We start from the raw sequence: 26,020 nt of genomic DNA, 5'->3' as shown, positions 1-26,020 counted from the left end.
TGCAAAAGTCGTCTGGGCTAGGTGATGTCATCGCAGCCACGTAACTGTGTACTCCATATATTCTCTTTTTGGACTAGGCACAACAACCTTGGAGGTACAAGTAATCATCTAGTTAAAATCCCTAATCGCATGAATGGCTGGCGAAAACTGTAACTATTATGTTCTCATTGCAAAAATAGCAGGATCTATCTAGTCTAGTAGGTAGACAAAATCAAGCCGAAAGGAATAGTAACACTAGGGCTTGAGAGCATGTGAGTTTCGGATCCTCCTGTACTTTGTGAAACGAAGCAGGCTTAGTCGCCAAATCAGACACGGTGGTTGAAAGAGACAATTCTGGTTGAGATCGCTCACTCGCGCCCGAGCTCACTGCAGAGGGTTGGTGGGAGAAGATTATATTCGTGAGGCCGGTTATCTTCACGAGATCTTTGGCCGCTTAGGATTGGTAAATTTAGAATCCGGACGAGGCCGTTTCCGCTCCATGGCCTCCATCTCGGCCTTCATAATTCTCTCCTGCTCCGATATCTTCTTGGGAGCAGCCAAAACAGAACCTTTCTTCCCTGCCAATGGATTCTTCTTCGCTGAAGCAAAAACATTTTTCGGCTTCTGAGCACCCAGCGACATCGATAGCTTCACAGGAGCCTGGGACGTAGGCGCAGGAGATTCGGTGCTGGGCATATCCGCTTCGGTATCATCCTTGGACTCGGGGGAATTCGAGGCCGGTGGCGACGGGAGCTTTTCGGTGGCTGGCTTGGATCCAAATGCAAGATTTAACTTCACTTTCTCTCCTTCCTTGCGCTGCAATAACTTCGCTTCCGGATCGTCTTCTTCGGTCTTCTCCGCATTGCGCCGAGCCCGTTCGATTTGTTCCTGGATCAACTTCTGTTCCCTCTCTTCATCACCCTTATCCTGTCGCTCCTTTTTCATGATTGCTTCGCGCTTCCGCATAGTCTCAGGGCTATTATCGATCCATGATATGAATAGTCCTTTCTCTGTCTCCTCGACGCGACAAATCCCCTCCCTCCCGAGGTACGCGGCAAACTGGGATAGTGACTTCCACTCGGTACTGTTCATGTGCACGTGCTAGGAAAAAGTTAGCCCATGGTTCTAAATATAGACCGTAAAAACTGACCGTTTTCTCTGCAATAACTTGTTGGTAGAAATGGTTTATGTGGACCTGTTTCTCCCCATGAGTCGTCCTCAGCAAGTCGATGAAGTTCTTTTTGAACTCGTTTGAAAACTCTCGGATTGCCTTCCCAGAGTTTTCGCCGATAAGCAACATTTGTCTGACGTGACTTTCGCTTTGAACATGACATTTGAAGCCATTCTCGTCTCTCTAAAGGCATGTTAGCTAGACCGAGAACAAGATTCAGCATGAGAGACTGACCATTTGACGTTCACTAGAGGGGTGTTAGCTAGATCGGGGAAAAGAGTTGGCATGAGATACTCACCAGGCTTGGCAGTACCAGCGTAGTCGACCTAATCCCTTGGATTTGATCTTATTGCCCAAATCTTTTGTACTGCCTATCTCAGCGCGGGGCATTTTAACGGAGGGCTTTGGCTTTATTGAGGTGAAAGAGGATGTGGCGTTGAAGAGTTGAAGATCGATAGTTGGGCGGAGAGATCAAATGGATCATGTCAGCAAAGTCACGTGATACAATGGCTATGTACTCGGATGCGTGCTCCAGGCAGAATAGTTGATTAATGCGAAGCAGTGGGATGGAATTGAAACTCATATAGATTTTGATATTGAAACTAGCTGCGAAGATATTTGGCCAAACTCCCCGGATCCTGCCTACCGACACGACTACTGTGCTTTTCTAGAGAGGGCATCCATAGCATACAGTACAAAACAACAGCAAAAAAAAAAAAAAAGGTCTGTCACGCATAAGCCAACTTCGCCTTTTCCAAGAGATGAAGAGAAAACACTCGGTTTGTGCGTTGAATCATAGAAGAGAGCGTGCTCGTCACGTCATAGGACGAATTCGTGGATTGCGGACGGTCCATTCTCGTTGTACTCGACACGACTCATGTAGCCTTTGCTGAGACCCTGGTCGAGGACAAAGAAGACTTTGGCGGCCATCTGAGCGCCAAGGAAAACGGCCTCCTCCATGCCACGACCACCCTGAGATGCTCCCGGTCCGCCGGCTGCGCCGCCCGCATTGCCGCTGGCGCCAGGAGCGTTGCTGTTGCCCTGGTCCTTAAAGTCGGGGAAATACTCGGGAAGCTTGAGGGTCTTGACAGAGGTTGGGGTCTGGGAGTGGCCGGACGAGCGGTGATGTGATAGATCCATCGATGGGGTGCCCGGGGTCATCTGGGGCATCCCCGGATTGTTGTGGGTTGCTGCCACCAGGAGCGGGTTGACACCATGTGCGGCAGGGTGATACATGGGCCCCGGTTGGCCCATCGGAGCCGGTGTGTTCGTTCCACCGGTGGGTATGGGGGTGGTGAAGGTCGAGGGGATTTCAGACGTGAAGATCGTGCCAGACGGAGAAAGCATGAACTTTTGAGTAATGACACCAAGCAAAGCCTGGGTGAAGCCTGTTTGGAACATTAGCCGACATCATAAGAAGCACATAAGGCAAACCAACCTCTGACTTTGCTACCGTTTCCGACAATAATCAGGGAGTCCCACAGCTCGCTCCGTTTTGTGGCGTCCGGGACGGCCAGAATGGTGTGGTGGATCTGGGTTGCAATGTCCTCCAGAATGCCGCTCGTCAGACGGTCTCCAGATTGCTGCCGAGGCGTCGCAGTCAGGAAGCGCTCGACGCTCACTTCAACTTCCCTCGAATGCCGGATATAGCGTCGAGACCCATTGACCACCGCATCATCCCCCTCCAATGGGACAAACTCTTCAAACTGGAAGGACGCCTTTTCCTTCTTGGAATTGGGCAAGCGAGCTTGCTTCGGCTCCACCGCGCCTTTCTTGTTTGTCGCCTTCTCTTTCTCCATATTGGCAAGATACTCGGTGGTATTACCACTGACAATGGCCGCGACATCTAACACGCCTTCATCGTCCTCCACATTATTATCTTCCGTCCCAGTTTGAGTGCCGTCCCCCGGGCCTCGAGGAACGGAATCAATCGTGCCATCTGCTCCTGTGGATGCAGCTGCAGCTGGGTTGGCGCCCTGTCGAGCAGTAGCGGCATCGCCAGGGATCGGAGTTCCCGGGGGAGAATCTCGGTGATGTTGCTTCGTTTGAGTTGCTCGCACATTTCCCTTGTGAACCCCTTGGAACCAAGCAGCTCCACGAGCCGGTCAGTCATGGCATCTCCTCCACAACCTTCCAGCGCGATTCCTCTTCCGTGTTCGTTGACCGCAAAGTCTGTTACGGCAGTTACGTCCACCTTGCCCTTTCCAACATCGATGATAGTTGCAGTTGAGGTGCCGTAGCCATAGCAGACGGCGAGTGCGGAGTCCATGAGACTGAAGGCAGGGGCCTTGAACTTCTCAAAGACGAATTGGGTAATGGCCTCGCGATCCCGTGCAGACCAGACGGGTTGGGCGATGAGCATGATGGGGGTATGGAAAGGCGGGCTCAGGGTATTATAAATATGTGTCAAAAGCGCAAAGAAACAGGGCCAGTCGACGATGCGCCCGTTCTCGATGGGATAAATAGCGCCTTGATCGGACGTCACGTCCTCCTCATAGAGGATCTCTTCGACGATCTTGGGCTCTTCTTTATTTTCAGTCTCACCAGTGCCTTCGCTCTGCTCTGCCCCTTCGGTGGTCGCGGACTTGTCGGTCGTCTCGCCATTTGCCGTGCCTTCTTGCGCAGCAGGCTCGGCGTCTTTCATCTCCACATCCTCCTTGAGCCTGTCCGTGCCATTGCTGACCTTGACCTCCTGACGCCTCTCACGGATCCGATATGGTTCGTATTCACCCTTCGTCTCGGCAGGGAACATGCGCGTGGGGAAACGGAATCGCGCGGGCGTGAATGTTTCGGGTAGACCGAGTTGCGCCAGGGTCATCTGTGAACCTGGCGCAATTAACTAGAGAGAGAGAGACAGAGTCAGCAATGGTTGAGGAAAGGACAAGTGAACAATCCTCACGCACCAGAATATGCTCATCCTTGAAGGGCGGCATCCTTGAGGCGGGAAGATGGGAAGGGCGCAAAAGCTCCGTTGGACATGGAAATGGGAAGGGTGGGAGGCTGGGCGGTGAATGGATTTACTCGTCCTGGACCAGTTAACTAACACTACATTGGCTATACTCGGGTACGCATCGTGTCATTATTAGTAGATCGAGTTCGGATCAATAGAGAAAATAACAAAACTCCAGCCCAAATGCAAAACGCCCCTTTTCTCTATGACCAGCAAGAGACCATCATCCTCAGCTTCTTTATTCAGGCCCCGCGTTGTACTTCTCCGTCGCAGACCGGAACAATTCCTGCTGCTGCCGCATCAGCTCCTCCTCGGACAGTCCGCTCTGCTCCATCTTGCTCTGCTTCTTTTCGCGGGACTAGTTGCGAATGTCAGCCACCCCATCCAGCGCACCTTCAGGGCCAAGAACCTACCTTGAGCTGCTCGCGGTGTTCCTCCGCGATCGCAAGCACGCTGGGGATATAATCACCAAAGCCCAGCTCCTGCAATGCTTTCTCCACGTGTTCGCAGGCAATCGTCTTCTTCGCCTCCTTCTCGCTGATGTCGTTGGCCTCGGAGGAGATCAGAGTGATGAACTCAACGCAGCATTCCATCAGCAGGTCGCGCGCATCCTTGGCGAAGGTTTGACCGGATGATGGGGGCAGGATCTCGGTGATGATCTTCTGGACCGTCGCTAGAGAGAATATCGTGAGCAAACCATACTCGGAAACACGGGAAGAATCAAGAAGAGAATAAGGACTGGTTTTCCAGGCGTACCTTTAGGAAGCGACAGGTCATCGTTTGCTGTGGATAAAATCAAGGGGTGTCAGTAGAATGCAGCGCACCAGGATCATGGCAGGCGCAGAGATCCGACTTACAGCTGAACTCTCGATCGGACATGGTGGTGGATGGTTGGCGTGTCTGTCTTTTGTTCGCGTCCGTCGGTGGATGAACTACCTATTGCGCGGCAGAATGACACCGCCCTCATCCACTTTATCAGGGTTTTTCTTTTTTTCTTCTTCCCTCTTCTTCTCTTCCCACTCACCTTTTTTTTTTTTTTCATGAAAACACCACCTCAACACTAATAATTATGCAAGGTATGCTCTCCCATTCTACTCCTTCTGCCCTCCTTTTACCATGATGAACCTTGTTGTCGCCCCTATCATACATACTATGGTGACGTTACCTGTCCTAGCCAAACGGACGAACTGATAATTTTGCTTTCCATCTGCTGCGCATCTTGACTCCTCGGGTGTTGCTCATTGCTGACGATGAGAAGAATTCTAGGAAATCACTCTTGAATGGTCTTCAATTCCCCGTGACAGTAATACTAACAGGTATGCGAAGACTTTTCTCCATCTCCCTCCCCTGCCCCCTATTCAATGATGATCAACCTACATTCCATGCTAAGTATGAAGGTGCGCTGCACCTAATGCTTCTAAAATGTAACTGCTTTTCATCTTTCGGCTGATTGATAACACACTGTTCTCCTGTGGAAATTTGGCATTCGTCATTCTCTGACAATTGATGCTAATCTGCTGTACAGTGTGACCCTGAAAGACCTTGGCTAGATCCAGAATAGACCAAATTTATTTATGCCTGAAATGTCTCGAGCTCCTTGTCGTTCCATCTGTAGACATAAAATCAGTAAAATTCACAGGTACTGCTCGGCCATGACATACGATAGAAAGCGCCCGCTGAGGTCCTTGGGTGCATCCAGCACCAGCTTGGCCATGACATGGCCCGGCTGCTCGGGCTGGAGAAGTTTTCCGTCCTTGTGGACCGTCGTGAACTTGGAGTGCATCTCGCTATCCAGAGTCGTGGCATGGTCCTCTCGCAACGCCCGTTGCATCTCGGTGTCCACCATGCCAGGTCGAATGGACACCGACGTCACATCGGGTTCCTCGGAGCCCAGGCTCATGGCAAAGTTGTTCATTGCCGCCTTGGTGGCAGCATAGATAGCCCAGCCCCTGTAGGCATTTACCGCAGCGCCAGACGAGGTAAAGATGATTTTTCCTTTGGTCTGGCGCAGAGCTGGAAGTGCGGCTTTAGTCTAGGAGGAGAAATCAGCACCCGGTCTCTTCATATAGAGCATATTGGACCAAGAACTCACAAAGGCGATGAGACTGATGAAATTGATATTGAAGGCTTCCTGCCACTGCTGCACCTCCGTGTCGGCGAGCTTACCCACCTGGCCCAGGATGCCGTGGTTGAGAACCATGCCATCCAGCTGGCCAAAGGATCGCAGGGCCAGATCGACAGCCTTTTGGGCCAGAGAGAAATCCGCCAGGTCGCCGTTCAGGACCTCGACCTGTTTGCTGTACTGCTCCTTCAGCTTCTGTAGAGGCTCCACGCTGCGGGCGACGACCACTACATTGTGGGATTGCGGGGCGGAGAGCAGGTACTTGGCTATGGCCAGACCGATGCCTCTTGAGGCTCCTGTGACGATGATGGTCTTGGCTGCCATTGGTGATATCCTGCGTTACTGTTAGGTATGGGTTGTGGTTCAGGCCCGGCGTTCTCCATGTCTCACCTGGGGTGTCTGATAAAACTCACACACGAAATACACACGGGACGAACAGACTGACTTCCCCTCCCGATTTGTTTATCGTCTTCCCGGAAGCGTTGAAGGATAATGTTCTTCGGTGCGGGGCTTAGTCAGTCGTGGGGTGGCACTTCTCAGTTCAACAACTCAACGTCATAGAGTGTGTTGTCTGTGATTGTAGGTAATACAGCATGCAGGGTATATCTATGGGAATTGTTGAATAGCAATGAAACTCCTATCGTGGAGATGAGATCATTGAACTGTGTATGTAGTAAACGTCGTTTCGTTCTCGAAATATATATCGTGCATCGAGTCCACGTAACGAACTGTGGACACTTTCGCACCTTTAACCCACAATGCCCCACGGGATAGGTAAGTGCGTAAGCTGGATTATATCGGTGATACTCCATCACCTCATTCATTCATCTTGCACTGCACTTGACTTCTTGACTTCCCCAGAGAGCATAGATCGGATCAAAGTTGTTCCACTTCAATTAGTCAGCCCCTTGGAGCTTCCAGAAACTTCAGGCATCGCCAGTCCGAGTCAAGCTGTCGTTTTTTGCCTCTTCACTTCTTAGCAACCAGCCGTCGCCATTCCCTCCTCCCTCTCGTCACTCCCATCTCCTGGTCATCCGCATTCCCCCTCCGACCACCCGCCATGGCTAACTATCTCGCCTCCATTTTCGGTACCGAGCAGGACAAGGTCAATTGCTCCTTCTACTATAAGATTGGCGCATGCCGCCACGGTGATCGCTGCTCCCGGAAACATGTCAAGCCGTCGTACTCGCAGACCGTCCTGATGCCCAACATGTACCAGAACCCCGCCTACGACCCCAAGAACAAGATGAACCCGAGCCAGCTCCAGAACCACTTCGATGCCTTCTACGAGGACGTCTGGTGCGAGTTGTGCAAGTATGGCGAACTCGAGGAGCTCGTCGTGTGCGACAATAACAATGATCGTAAGTGGAAGCTTCTGTTTCCCTCCTGGTGGCGTTCGCGCTAACTTATATACTCTCTCTGCAGACTTGATCGGCAACGTCTACGCACGGTTCAAATACGAAGAAGATGCGCAACAAGCCTGCGATGCACTGAATTCGCGCTGGTACGCCGCCCGGCCCATATATTGCGAGCTCTCACCCGTGACGGATTTCCGAGAGGCGTGTTGTCGTTTGAATAGCGGCGAAGGCTGTGTGCGCGGCGGGTTCTGCAACTTCATTCACCGCAAAGATCCTGGCCCGGAGCTCGACCGGGAGATGCGACTATCGACGAAGAAATGGTTGAAGGAACGGGGCCGTGATGCACGAAGCGTTACTCGGAGCCCGAGTCCAGAGCCGACCCGACGGATGTATTAGCGGGTGCGCCTGGTCTGGGACTTTCTAGAGACTGGCTATTGCTTTTTTCATTCTCGGCGTTGGGCGAAGACACTGGGTGATTCGATTCCACTATCCTTCGCGCGGCGGGAGCGTCTAGGTCGGGGGTTCTCGGTTCTATCCTCTGGTGCTGTTGATTGGCATTTGTATTATGATGATATCAGATCCGCTAGCAATTTATAGGAGACTTCATTGCCCTAATTAATCCAGCAAGCTCAAGTAGAGGTTGATGTTCGGAGTGAGTCTTGGCATCCACTTTGTATCTTTCCCACGCCAAACGCGAAACTTCGCGTCCCCTACTGCTCCGAACACCACGACACATTTTCTACCTAGCGCTCAGGTTTTGCCCGTGCCAGTCCTGAAACGTATTAGTCACGTCTTCAGAGCAATTTGCTCTGCATCATGGACGATGTCGAGTACAACGATGCCAACCGCGCCTTCATCCAGGCCTTCATGGCGCGCTCATCCATGACCTTGCCAGAAGCTCAGCCGGTCCTGGCAGCCATTATTTCACAGCACGGTACAGTACTCCAGGTATCTAAGGTGAATTCCAGTCGCTGACCCGACCGGTTTAAACAGAGGGTCGTACAGTCGACCCCGACGACGTCACCGCAGAGCATCTCTCCTCCTTCATTTCCGCCGCCAACTCGGCAATATCGTCCTTTGACCTCGAAATCCGCAGCTCCCTACACCAGACCCCTCAAGGAAACTCACAGGGTACGACTACCCCGGCGCCGGAGCGGTTCTATGCGCTCGTCAACACAACCAGCGACGCTCTAACGCAACTCGCGACCACCCACTCCGCCGACGAGATCGCCTTCGTCAAGAGGGTTCTGGACTACATGTTCGACACAAATAACACCCGGCGATGTGAAGGAATGGCCATCTCAAGCATTCAGGCTATCCAGCAGGCCAAGACTTCGGGAGATGCTAGTCGACGGCGGTCTACGAATGTCGGTGGCGCGCACGCGAGTCAGGGGGGGCTGCACAACCACTGAGCATGACACAAGCAGAGAACGTTATGAGGCGGCTGACCGATGAAGGCTGGCTCGAGAAGAGCCGCAAGGGATTGTTTACCCTCACCCCGCGGGCGTTGATGGAGCTGCGTGGCTGGTTGGTCTTGACGTATAATGACGATGTCACGCGGATCAAGAATTGCGCTGCGTGCAAAGAAATCATCACGGTGGTAAGGACCCTTCTTTTCTTGAAGAGCAGGCATAGTCTAACCACCGACTGCTAGGGCCAACGTTGTGGCGACCTTGATTGCCCAGGCCGTCTGCACGACCACTGCATGCGGAACTTCTTTCGAATGCAGCAAGCAGAAAAAGTGCCCCGTGTGCAAAGAAGAATGGCCCGGTGACCAGTTTGTGGGTGAGAGAGCCATTATCGCGCAGCAGGGCCGACGACCGATTACTGCTGCTGTCCCAAGCGAGACCGCACCTCCGTCGAGCGTGCCGAATGGTCAACATGATGCATCTCAAGAGGGAAATGGTGATGAGGATGAAGGATGAAGCAGTCAATGATGATGAAATGATTGACGATCTGAATCGCAGGACCACTCTATCAGCGGGTAAAACTGGGGTCCAAGGGCCACTCCAATTGAGATGTCCCAGCATGGTGCGGTTTCATGGGATTAATCCGAAACGGAAGAAACGCAAGCCCTCCCATGAGGTGGAATCTGGACTTCCCACCTCTTCTAGCTAGCTATTTTTGCAAGCGGCTATTAGAGTGAAGTACATCCATTCTCTGGGTCAGTGACCGTACACGAGCCCATTCCACCAGCCCAATCCCAGCGAGCTTTCTCCAGCCGAAAAGGAATATTTCGGCAAGAACAATTAAATAAATGTGTTTAAGCCCTCTAGCCTTGTAGTTTATTAAACATGTATCCATATTATTGTCGTTTACCCCGGGTGCGTTTAGTACTCCGCTTTTGTTTTCTCTCCGGACCGAACCGACCTTCCTCATCTACACTCAGGACCGCGATGCCTGCAACCAATAAATCCCGGCCAGGTACGCACTCTCTCCCACACCCCATGACATGTGAGTTGACCAGGTTAGGCTGTCTCATCTGCAAAGCACGCAAAGTCAGTATCTCATCTCCACCACATTTCTTCGCCCAGCCAGACCCCTAATTATGAACGCAGGTGAGATGCGACCAAGCACTTGGACCATGTCCCCAGTGCAATCGCTTGGGCCTGAGCTGCCCGGGACTATCAGATGAAAAGATGACGCACCAGGACCTGCACGCGATCGTCGAGAATGCCTTTCAGCATGCAGGGCGGCGACGACGCGTGCAGGGCGCCTGTCACGAATGCCAGATTGCCAAAATGCGCTGCTCCCGCGGCAGACCCAGTTGTCAAAGGTGTACATCGAAATCTCTGTCTTGCACTTATTCCAGTGAACGGGGCAAGCGACGGCGCGCCGACCAAGATGGCACCGGGGAATTGCCCGTCCAGGAATCCCAACGTGTCAGCGATGACCAACAACGGTTTGTGCGCCGTCCTGTGACCATGGAATTACTTCTCTTATATCTGATTTAGGGTGTTGCCTTCAAGTCTTCCCGATGACCCGGCTCATCTAAGAGTACTTGTCGAGTCTTATTTCGTGCATGTCCACCCTCTTCGATGCTTGAGTTTTATCCACAAACCATCATTTATTCAGTCATTGGACCGAGGTGAGGCGGAACAGGAATTTGGGCAAGCATTGATGTGTATTATCTGCGCCTTTGGAGCCCGGTGAGTCTTTCTAATATGTCTGTCGTCTTTCCTTTCTGACTGTGATTGCCACCTAGTCATTTGGACTCTTCTTCACAGGCTGAGAACGAAAGACTAAGTTTATCCTGGGCAACCAAAGCTCAAGAAATTGCTTTTCTCAAACTAGGTCATCCTAGTATCTCCAATCTGATGGTGAGTTGAAAACAAGAAAACACCAAGTTTTAGATATGGCTAACCCACGTGTACACAGGCATTGGTACTCTTATGCGAATGGCATATGCAGTTTGACCAAGAGAGTACGGCGTTTATTATTGCGGGTACCTGTTCACGCTTAGCTCAGCTGCTGAGACTCGACTCTGAAGCTACTGACGAGAGCTTGATGGGAATCCCGAAGACATTACTGACCGCAGAGAGAGAGGCTAGGCGCCGACTGCTTTGGTCTTGTTATATCCTGGATGTGCATATCAGCTCCGGCGTTGACTTGATCTCCAACTGGCCTTCATTACCACAGACACGTCTACCATGCTCGATTAGAGATTTCATATTGCAAACAGAACCTGAAACAGGAACCCTACGAGAAGGGAGTGATTATATCGATGCGCTTACTCAGTCCACCAACATGTGTCTTGAGGCTTATATTGTCCATGTCGTGTATTTCCGAAAACAGGTTCTGCGGTGAGTTCAGCATCCTGTCAAAGAAATTTGCATACTAACTGCAAGACTCAGGCTGATTCGGCGTTCCGACCCCGGTGTGCTCTCTGATTTTGCCCAGCTCATTACACAACTTGAAAAATGTGGTGAAAGTTTCCCCAGACACTTGCATCTCAACGAGATTAATGCATATGTCAATGAGGAAAACAATCAACTCTCATCCTTCTATTCGCTCCATCTACTGTACAACCAGTGCTTCTGCGATCTGTACCGAGTCACTCTCCCAGGATATCGATTTCCTTTGTCCGCAATCCTTACAGAGCAGAGACCAGATAGCGTGCGAGCCCTGCAGGGCCAATGTGCGTACTACGCTCAAAGGATCACAGCAATTCTTCAGAATGCATTGAGCCGAGGGACCAAAGGATTTGGTGATCCAATATGCGCAATTTGTGCCTATGAATCTTCCAAGATCCAGATTGTGTATGCTCGAACCTGTGCAAAAGAGGACAAGACTACTGTCACCCAGAACTTGGGTATTAATCTAACTGCCTTGGATATTATCACGGGCTGGGATAAGAAGAGGGTTGTTTTGGTAAGCTTACAGTCTTTTCCTCTGCCTTGCAGTCTGTCTGACTTCTATGAGGTATCTTCACTCGCGAAATTACTTCAAGATTTCGGATTTTCCGATTTAGCCAATGAGTGGCTGACACGAAACAAAATGAGGTGAGTGCCCACAACAAGCACGCAATGATAGCAATCCGATTAATATTGGTTCTAGATCTCACAGCAGCGATGATGCCCCACCAGAAACGCACCACCTACACCCGTTGGCGCTTTATCGAATGACTTGGAAAGAGATTTCATGGCCTCAAAGGACGGACACCAGTATTGCCTCAACATTATCGCGCCCAAGTTACTGGCCTGATGCAGGTAATGGCGATGATCGAGTACAGCAGAATAGCCCTCACACATCTGCTCCAATGGAGGAATTACCTTTCGATCTAGAAGGAATGCCTTCAGTAAACGATCAGCTGCTGCCGGACGCGGACTCCTATCTACAAATGGCGGATGATTTCTCGAATTACCTTACTTGGGACCCATGGAACTTTGGCTACTCTTAGGATAAAATATAACTGTTTACTGGTTTCAACCAGTTTAGCTTGCCTTTGCTCTCTATCTAATGCGGAATCTTGCCTGCGTATTGTGTAGGGACATCGCTTTTGCCAATGAATCGGATCCAGCGACCAGTATCTTCAAACTCGTCCAGAACACTTGTGATAGAGTGTTTGCCCTCTTTCAACTCCCCTGCCAGGCCTACTACGCCAACTTCCTCGGCGTAGATACCCCACAGTCTGAGCATCTCGCTGAAAAGCTCCGGCATCTTTTGACTCAGGTCATTTGTTTCACCGGGGTCAGAGATGATGTCAAATAGCTCCCACCTCTGAGGGCCCCGAGGCAGCGGCACGTATGTGATCTTATAGCGACCCTTTCGCAACGCACCGCTACCCGCGATTTCCCAGCCAGTGACATGATCTTCGCCGTGGATGGCCAGCATACCGCGATTAGTCTGCGATCCGCCGGTTGCCATTGCATCCAGGAATGGCTTCCAGCTGACTCCCCGCACGGGAGCAATTGATCTTCCTTTGTATGTGTTCCCTGGATGCTGGAGTCCGGCATAATCGAGGATAGTGGGAACAAAGTCCATGACCGTACAGAACGAGTCAACAATGCGACCGCCGGGGTTCTGGTTGGCGACCGGCTTCACAACCAACGGAACTCGGCAGCCACCCTCAGTCGAAAACATCTTGTACAGCCGCGATGGAGCCGTTGCTGCTTGCGCCCAACGACTTCCATACCAGACAAAGGAGTTGCCTCGGCCGATATTCTCCAGCGAATTGTCATAGTACCGGTTAATATGGGCCACGATGTCGTCACCAACAATAGGTTGTGCTTCATAGCTAGCACCTTCTGCGCCATTGTCTGACATGAAGCAGATGACCGTGTTGTCGTATTCGCCCGTGCTCTTCAGATACTCCAGAACCCGCCCGATGTTATCGTCCATGCGGCTGACCATGCCCGCAAAAGCCTCCATGGATCGAGCAGACTTCGCCTGTTCGTCGGCAGTCATGTTCTTCCACTCATCGGGTTCCCCGGAGACTGTGACAATCTCATGGGGCACCACGTCCTGCGCTACCATACCGAGATCCTTGAGTTTCTGCAATCGGCGCAGTCGCAATGCCTCCGGTCCATCTTCGTAAATACCCCGGTACTTGTCCATGTTCTCTTCCGGAGCCTGCAGGGGCCAATGTGGCGCAGAGAAGGGCAGATAGGCGAAAAATGGCTTAGACTTGTCATCCTCAGACCGTTGTGATAGAAACTCGATCATCTTGGAGGCGTAGTAGTCTGATGAATAGAAGCCGTCCGGTAATTTATTGACGTACTCCGAATCCTCCATATGCAATGCCGTCACAGCTGTCTCAAAGAAGCGAGGGGGCTCTTCCACGACATTTTCGTACTGCGGCTCATATCCTACAAACACAATTACTTTCTGCTTTCCCCAAAGGTGTTCTAGTCAGACATACCGTAGTGATTAGCACAACCTGGCAGCAGAGCAAATGACCGCTCAAACCCGCGCATATGCGGACCATATTCTTTCTTGAGACCAAGATGCCATTTGCCCGACATCACAGTGTGATACCCGCCCTCACGCAGTAGCTCGGGCACGGCAACCACATTATCTGTCAAGTATCCTTCATGACCAGGGGCACCTTGGTGAGCAGGAGAGTTTCGCACGAGCTCTGACAGCTGTCCGAGTCCGGTCAGGTGGTGATCCGTGCCGGTCATCAGCATTGCGCGTGTGGGCGAGCATGCCGCCGCAACATGAAATGACGTGAACCGTAGACCCCCTGCAGCTTGGGCGAGAGAATCGATATTAGGCGTGTTGATTTCGGACCCGAAACAGCTGCAATCGCTGAATCCGAGGTCGTCGGCGACGATAATGAGGAAATTGGGTCGGGATGCCATTGTTTAGGTATATCCAGGAAACACACACAAAGGAAAGTCAGGACCTGTTACATAGAGTGAAGGGGGGAAAAACCGCCCTCCCAAAGCTTCACTTTTTACACTTAAAATATGCATTCTGCGAGTTCCCCCACCGCTCACCTTGTTCTAAGGCGTGATAAGCTGGGGTGTGCACGACCGACAGACCCGCCGGGGCTCGGGAATTCGTCCGGTCATTCTCGGGGCTCGGCTCCGCTTCTCGCCCGGCTTTCGCCAAATTCCAAGTCTACCCCGGATTTTGAATTGAGCAATAGGATATAGGTCTCAAGGGGAAGTGGAGACCTTGAAGTATGCTCATCCAAAAGAGGTATTGCACCATCAGCCATTCAAGAGCGGTGGTATATAAGCCCCAGATGATCTCCCGGGCGAAGGAGCTAGGATTTGTGTATGAGCGCTTTGCCCCAAGCAAGACCTTCAGTTTGATTTCAAAATGACACTAAAAGCGCAAAGCGAAACCTCTTTGAAGGAGCGTTTGTCATTGTTTACTCCAGTGACGGTTTTTTTGACTTTGTACCTCTCCCCAAGCGCCTGTGATGTTGTGTGGCTGATACCGAATATGCAGTTACCTTTCCCTGGCAGCATTGAATTTCGGCTATGATGTTGGTATGTACTACTATGCCTCGCCTCATATAAGTGACCTAACTGACGTATATGATTTTTAGGGACTTTTTCTGGGGTTCAGGCCATGGATCGTACGTTACGCTGGTTTCGCTGCTGCATGAGATTGGCTTGCTAAAGTATGGATAGCGTTTATTCGTCGCTTCGGTTCATACGACAAAGTAACTCAGGATTATAGCATTCCCGGTTACTTGGTCTCGGTGATGAATTCGACTCCTTTCATTGGAAAATTGATTGTCTGAACCCTCCACCTAATTTACGAATACGTCGTTGACCTTTCCTACAGGGAGCTTTGGCCTGTGGCATTGTCACAGAGAGATGGGGACGGAGAAGTGCGGTTGCCGTTATGGCATGTATCTCTCTCGTGTATGTTCTTTCCTATGAATATCTTGAGGATCTAGCGCTGACTGTTATCAGAGGAGTCACCCTGCAAACATCAGCAACAACCGCAGCCCAGTTCACCCTCGGCCGCATCATCAACTTCGGCATGACGGGTTTCTGCATCGTGGTGACACCTATCTACCAAGCAGAATGTTCACCACCGGCGCTGAGAGGACTGATTTCGTCCACAGTTCAGTTCCAGATCCTCCTGGGCCAACTTATAGCGTCACTGGTTAATTTGGGGACGCAGAAAATAACCTCGAATTCTTCATGGCAAATACCTATTGGTACTTATTTGAAAGCTTATGGACACTGGTGATACTGACTGCAGTTTTAGGACTGCAATTTATCGTGCCCGTCTGTATTCTGGCACTGTTGCCATTCATGCCGGAATCGCCGAGATGGTGAGTGATGATTCTTGAGAAGCGTACTAAGTGGTTATATTGACATCGTTATCAATACAGGCTAGTGTCTAAAGGCAGATATGATGAGGCAGAGCGGTTTCTGAAGACCCTTCGACCAAAAAGTACAACAAGCGAAGAAATTTCGCTTGAGATCGAATACCTACAGCACTCAAGTGCAAATCAAGGTAAAGGATCGTGGAAAGAAGTGTTTGATCAAAAGAATCGGGTACGTCTACGCCGAAGTAGCATTTCCCACGGCAGACTGATTCACAGCAAATATATAGATCCGTACCGCGATCGCTGTTCTGGTAATGTTCTGCCAACAGATCACTGGCCAGGCCTTCATCTCGCAGTACGGCGTGGTCTTCTATAAACAGCAGAATATCAGTGACCCGTTTTTACTGGGCGTAATTCAGACGGTGATTAGCGTTGTCTGCAGTGTGATCACGTTGCTTTTCGTGGACCAGGTGGGAAGAAGGTGGGTTTCTATCGTACTGGTTGGGGGTAGGAACATAAGCGCTAATCGTCCATGCCACTATTATAGGGCGATTATTTTGACGGGCGGAACCGCGATGGGTTTCTTCCTGCTCCTGGTAGGAGGAATGGGCACGCTGAAGAATCCCGGGCCTAATGCCAAACGGACAATGGTGGCATCTTTGATGATGTATGGGGCATCGTATGCTCTATCATGGGCGACAGTGTAGGTCCTTTTTTGTCTCCTATACTTAGACTCCCACCTGACGCACGCGACTAAAACAGATCCTACATTATCCTTGGCGAAGTGGCCAACAGTCGCGTCAAGGAAAAAACGAGCGATCTTGCAGTATCGATTTCGGTGCTGACCACCTTCGTGGTGTCGTTCACCATCCCGTACCTGTTGGACGCGCCGTATGCCGACCTGGGAGCCAAGGTTGGATTTATCTACGGCAGCATCACGATCGTCTCGTCAGTGGTGGCGTACTTCATGGTTCCTGAGATGAAGGGGCGTTCCTTGGAGGAAGTGGACCGGCTGTTTGAGGCCCGAGTGCCGCTGAGGAAGTTTCGGCAGGCCAAGTTGGAGGAGGACCGGGAGCCAGAGAAGAGTGGTGTTTGAGAGTAACCCTGACGATTTGGCCCCTGAACCCCCAGACCTTCAATATGTATGCACATTAGGGTTAGTTGGTTATGTATGCTCAGTTAGTCAAATAACAAAACAGGCTTTGTTGGACTAAGTGTAACGCCCCAACTAGTATGAACATTGCCGGACAATTGTCGGTGATTAACTAGGTTTCGCCCTTAGGCCTCCACCAAACTTTCCGGAGTCGATGACGAGGCTGCCCGGTTCTCAGCCGGTGAGTTTGCCGGAAAACGTCGGCTTCCCATTGGAATTGACCGGGGTTCCCCACACAAGATTAAACGGGGACCAGCCACAGACAGCCCCTTACGCCATTATCCACCTTCCGTGGCAGGCAGCTCGTATTTCGCCGAAAAACTCACTAAGCTTCGACCATTATTATTGTACCCCACAGCCCGACCATGCCTGGATCGGCAGAATTAAATATTTTGCGTGCCCCGGGTGCGGAACGCGACTCCCTGTTTCATCTCCAGATTGTACTTTCCTGGTCCAAACAACACGCGACAAGATGCGGCCCAAAGTGAGTCCAATACCTCCCATAGCGCGAAAACGTGGACTGACTAACATTATTGGATCAGTCAGTGACCTGGGCAGTCTTGCCCTTACTTCTGTCCCTGGGAGCTTCTGTCGAAGGGTCTTTCGCAGCGAGGAATCGCGTTCGCCAGGGTATCCATCGACACACCGATTCGGTGGCCAACTCGAGCCAGAATGTGTACCAAACCGACTTCCCCGGAGTCACCTGGGACGAAGACAATTGGCTTCTCACCACCACGAATATCCAACAGGGTATTTTTCAGGCGAGAGGTTCTGTGGCTAATGGGTATTTGGGTATCAACGTTGCGAGCGCTGGTCCCTTCTTTGAACTTGATACTCCGGAAAACGGTGACGTGATCAACGGCTGGCCTTTGTACTCCAGACGCCAGACCTTTGCGACAATCGCTGGCTTTTGGGATTCGCAACCTATTACCAATGGCTCCAATTTTCCCTGGCTGTACCAGTACGGAGGCGACAGTGTCATCAGCGGCATTCCGCACTGGAGTGGGATCATTTTAGATCTTGGTGGCAACAATTACCTGGACGCGATGGTGGACAGCAGTGCCATCTCGAACTTCCGATCTACTTATGACTTCAAAGCGGGTGTTTTGCTCTGGTCTTACCAGTGGACACCGAAAAGCAACAACGGCTCCTATCAGATCACATACCGTCTTTTTGCCAACAAGCTGTACGTCAACCAGGCTGTGGTGGATATGGAAATTATTCCATCCACGCATGGCGAGGGCGAGATTGTGAATGTACTCGATGGATTTGCTGCTGTTCGCACCGACTTTGTCGAGTCTGGTCAGGACGATGGCGCTATCTTCTCTGCGGTGCGACCGAACGGAGTTAACAACGTCACGGCCTATGTCTACGCCAACCTCACTACTTCCTCCGCTGGCGTAGACTTGACATCTCGCAAGCTCGTCCATGACAAACCATATGTTAATCAGAATGCATCATCCATTGCGCAGTCTGTTCATGTGAAGTTCTCCCCGGGCCGGGCGGTGCGCGTCACCAAGTATGTTGGTGCTGCGTCCACGGACGCCTTTGCTGACCCTAAGCAAACGGCTAAGCAAGCTTCATACACGGCTCTGACCAATGGATACTCCAAGTCGCTGCGCTCGCACATCGCTGAGTGGGCAAATATCATGCCCGAAGACTCGGTTGACCGCTACTCATTTCCTGGAAATGGTTCTCTGCCTGCAGACAGCAACATCATTGACTCTGCAATCATCGCTGTCACCAACACCTACTACCTTTTGCAAAACACTGCGGGACAGAACGCGATCAATGCAGCTTCAGGTGCTCCAATCAATGATAATAGTATCTCCGTGGGTGGCCTGACCTCCGACTCCTACGCTGGACAAGTCTTTTGGGATGCCGATGTTTGGATGCAGCCGGGCATTGCTGCCTCCCACCCAGAATCGGCACAGCGGATTACCAACTATCGCTTGGCCAAGTACGAGCAGGCGAAGGCCAATGTCGAGACTGCTTTCACTAGCTCCCAGAACCATACTACCTTCTCCCCCAATGCAGCCGCCTTTCCCTGGACAAGCGCACGCTTTGGCAACTGCACGGCTACCGGTCCATGCTGGGACTATGAGTACCACTTGAACGGTGACATTGCCATGTCGTTGGTCAATCAGTGGGTGGCCAGCGGTGATACACAAGGCTTCAAGGAGAACCTTTTCCCTATCTACGATTCGATCGCAACTCTGTACGCCGACCTGTTGGTGCGAAATGGCTCTTCTTGGACTTTGAAGAATATGACCGACCCCGACGAGTATGCAAACGATGTCGATGCGGGTGGATATACCATGCCGCTAATTGCTGAAACGCTGATGCACGCCAATGCTTTCCGCCGTCAATTTGGGCTTTCTCAGAACGATACATGGAACCAAATGGCTGACAATGTCCTTGTGATCCGTGAGAATGGCGTAACCCTCGAGTTTACGACAATGAATGGAAGTGCCGTTGTCAAGCAGGCCGACGTCGTGCTGAACACTTATCCCCTAGATTATACCTCTAACTACACCAGTCAAGATTCACTGAACGATTTGGACTATGTGAGTACTGCATGATATCTGCATTTCAGCTGGAGATGTACTTACGCACTGAGTAGTATGCCAACAAGCAGTCGCCTGATGGACCGGCCATGACATGGGCCATCTTCTCGATCGTCGCGAGCGAGATGTCACCTTCCGGATGTTCCGCCTTCACGTACGCTCAGTACTCGTACAAGCCGTATGCCCGCGCGCCTTTTTTCCAGCTCTCAGAGCAGCTAGTCGACGATGCTACTCTCAATGGCGGCACCCACCCGGCTTATCCTTTCCTGACTGGTCATGGCGGTGCCAACCAGGTCGGCATATTTGGCTACCTCGGATTGCGTTTGCTACCCGACGACTTCCTCCATGTTGACCCCAACCTGCCGCCCCAGATTCCTTATTTGAGCTATCGGACTTTCTACTGGCGTGGGTGGCCCATTTCAGCTTGGTCGAACTATACGCACACTACCATCAGCCGTTCTACTACAACCCCACCTCTGCATACTGCCGATCAGCGCTTCGCCAACCAGACCATCCAGGTTCGCTCTGGATCGGACACAAGTGCGAATGTCTACCAGCTACCAGTGAGAGGATCTGTCGTCATTCCCAATCGACAGATCGGATCACAGAACACGGTTGCCGGCAACCTTGTGCAATGCCAGCCCGTCCAGTCGTCCGATGCATTTGAGCCAGGTCAATTTCCCATCTCAGTGGTAGATGGAGCTTCCTCTACCAAATGGCAGCCTTCATTTGCGACAAACATGAGCTCTGTCACCGTTCCACTCCCTGGGGATGAGATTGGCAGCATGGTCTCAGGCTTTTATTTTGACTGGGCACAGGCACCTCCTGTCAATGCTACCGTGATCTTCCACAACAAGACCATTCAAGACCCTGCTTCGGTCTATGCGTCCTCCACCGACAGCTCTGACTACACCGTTGTCACCTCTCTGTCGGACATCAAGCAATCCGACCCCTACAATGCGGTCACCACAAACCTTAATACTGTAGCCATTCCCAGCGGCAACACGACCAATGTGACCCTGTCATCTCCAGTGCCCGCCGCTCGCTATGCTTCATTGCTCATTGTGGGCAACCAGGCTCTTTCCCCGGTGGATGTGAACGCCAAGAATGGTACTGGTGCAACTGTTGCTGAGTGGGCTATTATTGGTCAGAACCAGCAGTCTCAGTCAAACTCGAGCAACACCAAGCGGGCCATGAACTGGCGCGATGCGGCAGCAGTTGCTGGTTCGGATGGGATTATGCACCAGCGGCGTCAAGCCGTCCCTCTCAACTGAGCGTGAGATAGTTTGGATGAGAACATTCTTTCCACGGTGTATTGTATATGAGTACTTGTTTACATAGTGATACCTCGCTCACTACAATATATTTTCCCTTTTAATCAAAAATCTCACGACAAACTGCTGCTTTGGGATGCACTGGTCTGAAAATTCAGATCCGAAGACTAAATTTAAATGGCTGGCCTCTAATATTTTCGCTAGATAGCATAGAAAATGAGTATGATGACATCAATCATCTAGAGCAAACCGATCTAGAAAACTGAACGTGTGCAAGCCCTCCTTGACGCCGTCCGCAACCATATCACCAACAGATTCCGTAACATAGACGCCGTTTCTACCAGTGGGTATCTGAGCTGAGTGGACGAATCGTAAACCACCCACAGCACCAACAGGCTTACCAAGGCGGAATACATCGACAAGGATATTTAAGGGCCGTCCCATGGAGGGTATGAGAAGAATGTATTTCCTTCATTCCCAAGACCGAGCCATTGAAGTGACTCCCTCAATCGCCGTGGTAGGGTCACTGCGATCCACGAAGCCGAATTTCTCATACAGGGGAGCACCATCCTTACTGGCATCCACATACGCTTTTAGACCTCCTTCATCTGCAATCTTGCATCCCCAACTGACAAGCAACGAGGCAGCCCCTCGTCTTCTGTGGTCAGGATGACTGGCTAGCATGTCTAGATCTGGACACCGAAGCTTGTCAGCATGGCCAATGATCAATAGGCTAGGTGGATATCATACAGATATGATTATTATCCCCCATAATCCTTACCCTCTCCCTATCCAAGCTTGCAAAGAAAGCATCGCAGTCTTGCCCCGGCATGTCAGCATGCCACAGCGGAAACCGACTACCGCGTTGTTGGAAGTCCACGGCCATGTCCCATTTGGCATAGGCCACCAGTTTAGGCCGACCATCTTTGTCAACTAATTCTGGGTCGACAACCTTCAGGTATTTCTGGAATGGCTTGTGAAGGAGGTCATGTCGATTGGCATCATCCCACCATTGTCGCACAGTCGAGGTGTCAGGGAATAGATGACGCATTCCAGGATCAGTGAAGGCAATATACCATAACTCGGTTATAGCAGGAATATCATCAATAGTGACCTCACCCAGCTGGAGGGAAGCAGCTGTCGACATTCCGGGTATGCGGTGTTAGACAATGCCGCTAATGGACCGGAGAAGCTGATTGTAGGTGATTTTGCAATTGTAAACTACCAAATAGCGGTCTGCAGACAGTGCCTTAAATAGGTTGCTGCAATGCAGTCTTCCATCGATTCCATTGATTTCGATCTTAATTCTGCATGGTCTTACATGCCCCGCAGCCCTTGCTGACCGGACCCTGTCAGCACATGCAGTAAGCGAGCAGATAAGACCCCAAAATTCAGGGCAAGAGAAACGCTGGCACACTTAAAATAGCAAGACTGTGTACGCACAATCTTTAGTGCGAATGTAATCAGTGATTTGGAGAAATGACAAAACCCGAGCTTTTGCTGGCCTTCTATTGTTGCTGTTGCACACCCTCACATCGCCCACACTCAACCTTGTGTGGGGTCAATCCGCCTGGTCGTAAACATCAATCGGGAGGGGAGAGTACAAAACATACGGTGAAAAGAAGAGTAGTCAATTTATGTGAAGTGTTTTTACGCGCACACTCGAGCTTGTTTATTTGAATTGAACGCAAACATGCATCTTCCCCGCAGATATTTGATGACGCTATGGCCCATCTAATAGCCTTGCTAAGGAGAACCTCAACTCTACCCGAGACACATCCGGTCGAATCCTCCTGGAATCAACATCATGCCCAAAATATAGCGAAAATGGGCGGTGTCGCTCTTGTCGAGTCGGGTATCCCGGAGACAGTGGAAGGAAATGTCTACGTATGCCTACATGGCCATCTTGATGCCGAAACTTCGCTGACTCGATGCTCGCAAATTCCTCCCTTCGGCTATAATCCACAGACTAGGAGTTATCCTTTTAATACTACTAGAAGCTAGTAGACTTTGCTACGCCATTCTACCTACACTTTCTACGGCTCTATCGCCTATAGGCGGAGTACAAGCCTATCGCCATGGGCCGTCGGCGCCCTCGCTGAGTCCCGGAAGATGGTGTGGTAGGCTCGCGACGGGACCATTCACGGTGGTGCTCGAATGCCTGGACCCCCGCTTCGAGACACGCTTTAATGGCTCGCTGCCTCACGGCGTCACTGCCCCGCTCAGTTGTCCCTGATCTGCACCAGCCTCATATCACAACAGGAGGTAGAGCGCATGGTCCTGATTACACCACTCTTCAAAAAATGGAAAAAGAAAAGAAAAGTACAGTCTATATTTCTCGATTTATAGAAAGGCCGGCTATTGAAGGCCCACCCGTAACTTCTTACTGGTGAGCACGGATTGATGGAAGACGACCCACAAGCCCAAACTGGGACGAGATGCTGTAATGGGATGAAACTGATCGAACAGAAGACTTCACTGCTGGCAGCCATATTGGGAGCAGGCTGGCAATGACCTGTCAAATGTAGAAACCGTACTCCTGATCAGGAAGTAGTGGAAATGGATAAAGTCAATTCATAAGAAGATGGATGATAAAACTAGGATACAGGCGCCCGACTGGCAATACTGGGAAGGGGAGGCGGTGGCAGAATTTGACATCCGCCGCGCTTCTCTCTACACTATGATGCTGAATCCTGGATGACGCTGCCATAAGTCAAATCATCCTGGGTGCCTTAAGAGGGCTAGTGTACTACTTTCCAGGCAATAAGAAATTGCATGGTGATTGATTACATGCAATTTGACTTGAGAACCATGTAATTTCCGGCTGTTAGAGATTACGTAAATGTGAATTGTCCCTTACCAAACACCGCCGCTGCAATTCTAGTAACTAAGCCTGTTTGGGGGAAGAGCGACTCATCATCTCCCTTTACTGTTCCCCTTCACCATCTCTCCCATCAATGATTGAACATCTTGACATTTCAGAAAAAAAAAAAGCTCTTTATTTAGATGCCATACTCACGAAAGATGTTTCGGTTTCCTACCTTAGCAGTTGATGAACTTCCCCTCCCGGACATTGAACGTGTTTTCCACCTCACCCAAGCTGATCACACGGACTGGAGCCAGTTCCAGACACCGTTTGAGATTCCCGAGAACTCTAGGTCTTATCTCAGTACTATTGACACCTCAATTTCTAACTCGGATGGGATACATGAGATTGCGTTGCAACAGCGTCTGGTCATGCTTCTCACTGCTGTCTATTCCGCTGCCCCCAAAGACCCTCGCTTCCCTGGTTTAACCAAGATTCCTATCTCCGGCAAATGGAGATTTTCATTCCAGCCGATTGTCTATGAGGGAGAACTGCGCTGTCTTCAGGGGTCCCCTGATTACTCGCTTTGGTATCATCCCGGCGCCGGGAAACAAAGCCTAGCCGTCAGTCTTATTATTCTGGAAGCAAAAAAAGGCCAATCTGCCCTTTGTGTGCCCCAGGCCCTTGCCTATATGGGTAAACGTTTCCACTTCTTTTTCACGTCGACGCTAATCATCTATCTAGGCATGATTCATACACAGCGTCGGTATGAGCATATGATTGAGCATACAGTTTTTGGTCTCTCAACCGATAATAACCAGTTCCATTTCCTTCAAATCAATACCCACGGCGAGGTAATTAAATCCCTATCTTCTACTCTGTAATGAATTACACTAATTTAAACCAGTGGTCTCAACTAGACTTAGACTATTCCAATCATCGTCAGGAGATCGTCGAAACTCTTGCCTATTTCCACAGACAGGCCTCTATACTATCGACCTTGGCTTACAGCAATGGAACTAAAGAGAACCACTCGAAATCCCAAGTGGAGGGTGCCCTTCTTGCAACGGAGGGCTCGCAAAGCAAGTCCGTACCAGACGAAGCATGTTCTACACTTCAAGTTGAGGATCATTTTATCGACGATTGGGATTCGGATGGTACTTTTGGTGATGACTAGGCGTGGATTGATGGTGCATTCTTGTTTCATTTTTGTTTCAAGAAGATATCCAGATACCGAGAGATATCATGCTCCCTTGCTGATCACTGTAACCGAATCCTTTCACATGTTACCGTGCAGTCGTGCAATCTTTAGCTTCCTCTGCGGCGGTCTTTAGCTGCCACCTAGAGCAAAACACTTCTAACCTAATTGTTCACAGTCCTTCTACTACTTGAATTTATAGCCAGCTATGAAGGTTCTTGCTTACTCGACTCTCGATATCGGCTACCTAGGTATCGTTTCGTAAATCCGGCCCCCTCTTTCTTTCTACTTGCATAATAAACACGAACGTAGAAAATATTTCTATTACATGTCTTTACTCTAGAGCCTGGCCTACGTATTGGTCAGATTTGCTAAATTTCACTATTTCGGGGTCAGTAAAGCTGGCATAATCTACCATGTTTTCATGGGTTTTAGTAGTTAGAAGGAGTCAAAATTGTTGAATATTGGAAAACCACATTATTATAGAATTGAAGGCAATTTCGAAACAAACAGGTTAATTCGAATAAATAATCTACTCCCCTAAACCCCTGTATGCTTAGATGTCAGGTACCTAAACCTGTAAAAGATCCAACTCCTAAATCACGTAACTTCTAAACTCCTAGACCCCCTTATTATGTAGTATAAGTAAGAGGTGAATTCTAGCTGGTCCAAAAATCCTCAAGCTATCTAGACGAAGGGGATCTTTGACAGAGTGCCAGAAAATTAAGCTACAAGATGCAATGTTGGCTCGGTCTCGAGTTTGATGGCACTGTATTCCAAGACCACGTTAGGAATTTATAGAGCCAACTAGACGGTCTAATGATGACAGAGGAAAGTGGAAATGGCTTAAGCCAAATATATAGGGGAGAGGGAGATTTATCAACACAGGTGTTGGCGATATGCCTACCTAGTCTTCCACCTCGGTGCTGTTAAATTTCTCTTTCCTGGATAGTTCAATGAACCATAACCTTCCTCGCTCCCATCATTTCTCTCTACCAACAGGCAGCACATCTGGGGCGAAGACATAGACTATGTCTTCAACATCTGTGTTCTCTGCTAGTATGCCGCATATATTCTCTGTTGTCATGTCCCAGGCGCTCGATGATCAATTGATCTTCCTATGCAGCACACTAAAGTCCCCCTCCAGTACAGCCCTCAGCGGTAACGTCCTTGCTGTGGGTTGTGACTTGCCAAATTTTTGCA

At 50.4% G+C, this 26,020-nt stretch overlaps 12 protein-coding genes across 12 annotated transcripts; 6 read left to right on the top strand and 6 right to left on the bottom strand.

Annotated features, from left to right (window-relative positions):
• Positions 1 to 414: 414 nt before the first annotated feature.
• On the bottom strand, positions 415 to 1,540 carry N7474_005208 (putative C2H2 finger domain protein (Kin17); the record flags this gene model as incomplete). Its single annotated transcript, XM_057196623.1, has 4 exons — positions 415 to 1,080; positions 1,130 to 1,333; positions 1,385 to 1,397; positions 1,449 to 1,540. 4 exons carry the CDS (start codon positions 1,538 to 1,540, stop codon positions 415 to 417), a joined length of 975 nt encoding a protein of 324 aa, XP_057054019.1.
• A 429-nt stretch (positions 1,541 to 1,969) lies between these two features.
• On the bottom strand, positions 1,970 to 4,083 carry N7474_005207 (uncharacterized protein; the record flags this gene model as incomplete). Its single annotated transcript, XM_057196622.1, has 4 exons — positions 1,970 to 2,538; positions 2,589 to 3,227; positions 3,281 to 3,989; positions 4,054 to 4,083. 4 exons carry the CDS (start codon positions 4,081 to 4,083, stop codon positions 1,970 to 1,972), a joined length of 1,947 nt encoding a protein of 648 aa, XP_057054018.1.
• Positions 4,084 to 4,338: 255 nt separating this feature from the next.
• On the bottom strand, positions 4,339 to 4,979 carry nctB (negative cofactor 2 transcription regulator complex subunit NCB2; the record flags this gene model as incomplete). Its single annotated transcript, XM_057196621.1, has 4 exons — positions 4,339 to 4,458; positions 4,514 to 4,773; positions 4,857 to 4,883; positions 4,958 to 4,979. 4 exons carry the CDS (start codon positions 4,977 to 4,979, stop codon positions 4,339 to 4,341), a joined length of 429 nt encoding a protein of 142 aa, XP_057054017.1.
• A 693-nt stretch (positions 4,980 to 5,672) lies between these two features.
• N7474_005205 (SDR family oxidoreductase) lies at positions 5,673 to 6,546 on the bottom strand (the record flags this gene model as incomplete). The annotated part of the gene is made up of 3 exons (XM_057196620.1): positions 5,673 to 5,709; positions 5,762 to 6,132; positions 6,193 to 6,546. The coding sequence occupies 3 exons, from the start codon at positions 6,544 to 6,546 to the stop codon at positions 5,673 to 5,675; spliced, it is 762 nt and encodes a 253-aa protein (XP_057054016.1).
• A 736-nt stretch (positions 6,547 to 7,282) lies between these two features.
• N7474_005204 (zinc finger CCCH domain-containing RNA-binding protein) lies at positions 7,283 to 7,976 on the top strand (the record flags this gene model as incomplete). Its single annotated transcript, XM_057196619.1, has 2 exons — positions 7,283 to 7,583; positions 7,648 to 7,976. The coding sequence occupies 2 exons, from the start codon at positions 7,283 to 7,285 to the stop codon at positions 7,974 to 7,976; spliced, it is 630 nt and encodes a 209-aa protein (XP_057054015.1).
• Positions 7,977 to 8,396: 420 nt separating this feature from the next.
• On the top strand, positions 8,397 to 9,505 carry N7474_005203 (uncharacterized protein; the record flags this gene model as incomplete). Its single annotated transcript, XM_057196618.1, has 4 exons — positions 8,397 to 8,514; positions 8,574 to 8,951; positions 9,008 to 9,180; positions 9,266 to 9,505. The coding sequence occupies 4 exons, from the start codon at positions 8,397 to 8,399 to the stop codon at positions 9,503 to 9,505; spliced, it is 909 nt and encodes a 302-aa protein (XP_057054014.1).
• A 714-nt stretch (positions 9,506 to 10,219) lies between these two features.
• On the top strand, positions 10,220 to 12,480 carry N7474_005202 (uncharacterized protein; the record flags this gene model as incomplete). Its single annotated transcript, XM_057196617.1, has 7 exons — positions 10,220 to 10,482; positions 10,535 to 10,729; positions 10,786 to 10,900; positions 10,959 to 11,383; positions 11,435 to 11,951; positions 12,003 to 12,082; positions 12,138 to 12,480. 7 exons carry the CDS (start codon positions 10,220 to 10,222, stop codon positions 12,478 to 12,480), a joined length of 1,938 nt encoding a protein of 645 aa, XP_057054013.1.
• A 56-nt stretch (positions 12,481 to 12,536) lies between these two features.
• N7474_005201 (arylsulfatase) lies at positions 12,537 to 14,383 on the bottom strand (the record flags this gene model as incomplete). Its single annotated transcript, XM_057196616.1, has 2 exons — positions 12,537 to 13,888; positions 13,942 to 14,383. 2 exons carry the CDS (start codon positions 14,381 to 14,383, stop codon positions 12,537 to 12,539), a joined length of 1,794 nt encoding a protein of 597 aa, XP_057054012.1.
• Positions 14,384 to 14,772: 389 nt separating this feature from the next.
• Positions 14,773 to 16,915, top strand: N7474_005200 (sugar porter family MFS transporter; the record flags this gene model as incomplete). Its single annotated transcript, XM_057196615.1, has 11 exons — positions 14,773 to 14,804; positions 14,982 to 15,022; positions 15,082 to 15,111; positions 15,167 to 15,273; positions 15,324 to 15,403; positions 15,455 to 15,705; positions 15,756 to 15,822; positions 15,883 to 16,048; positions 16,149 to 16,300; positions 16,367 to 16,522; positions 16,582 to 16,915. The coding sequence occupies 11 exons, from the start codon at positions 14,773 to 14,775 to the stop codon at positions 16,913 to 16,915; spliced, it is 1,416 nt and encodes a 471-aa protein (XP_057054011.1).
• Positions 16,916 to 17,444: 529 nt separating this feature from the next.
• Positions 17,445 to 20,813, top strand: treA (alpha,alpha-trehalase treA; the record flags this gene model as incomplete). The annotated part of the gene is made up of 3 exons (XM_057196614.1): positions 17,445 to 17,456; positions 17,515 to 19,539; positions 19,596 to 20,813. 3 exons carry the CDS (start codon positions 17,445 to 17,447, stop codon positions 20,811 to 20,813), a joined length of 3,255 nt encoding a protein of 1,084 aa, XP_057054010.1.
• A 471-nt stretch (positions 20,814 to 21,284) lies between these two features.
• Positions 21,285 to 21,960, bottom strand: N7474_005198 (GNAT family N-acetyltransferase; the record flags this gene model as incomplete). The annotated part of the gene is made up of 2 exons (XM_057196613.1): positions 21,285 to 21,505; positions 21,564 to 21,960. The coding sequence occupies 2 exons, from the start codon at positions 21,958 to 21,960 to the stop codon at positions 21,285 to 21,287; spliced, it is 618 nt and encodes a 205-aa protein (XP_057054009.1).
• A 1,877-nt stretch (positions 21,961 to 23,837) lies between these two features.
• On the top strand, positions 23,838 to 24,796 carry N7474_005197 (uncharacterized protein; the record flags this gene model as incomplete). The annotated part of the gene is made up of 3 exons (XM_057196612.1): positions 23,838 to 24,315; positions 24,364 to 24,473; positions 24,527 to 24,796. The coding sequence occupies 3 exons, from the start codon at positions 23,838 to 23,840 to the stop codon at positions 24,794 to 24,796; spliced, it is 858 nt and encodes a 285-aa protein (XP_057054008.1).
• Between the last annotated feature and the right edge of the window lie 1,224 nt (positions 24,797 to 26,020).

This window comes from Penicillium riverlandense (genome assembly GCF_028828495.1).
Source record: "Penicillium riverlandense strain IBT 135883 chromosome Unknown utg000003l_segment0_segment0, whole genome shotgun sequence".
Lineage (NCBI taxonomy): Eukaryota > Fungi > Ascomycota > Eurotiomycetes > Eurotiales > Aspergillaceae > Penicillium > Penicillium riverlandense.
This window is presented reverse-complemented; position numbering and strand designations above follow the sequence as displayed.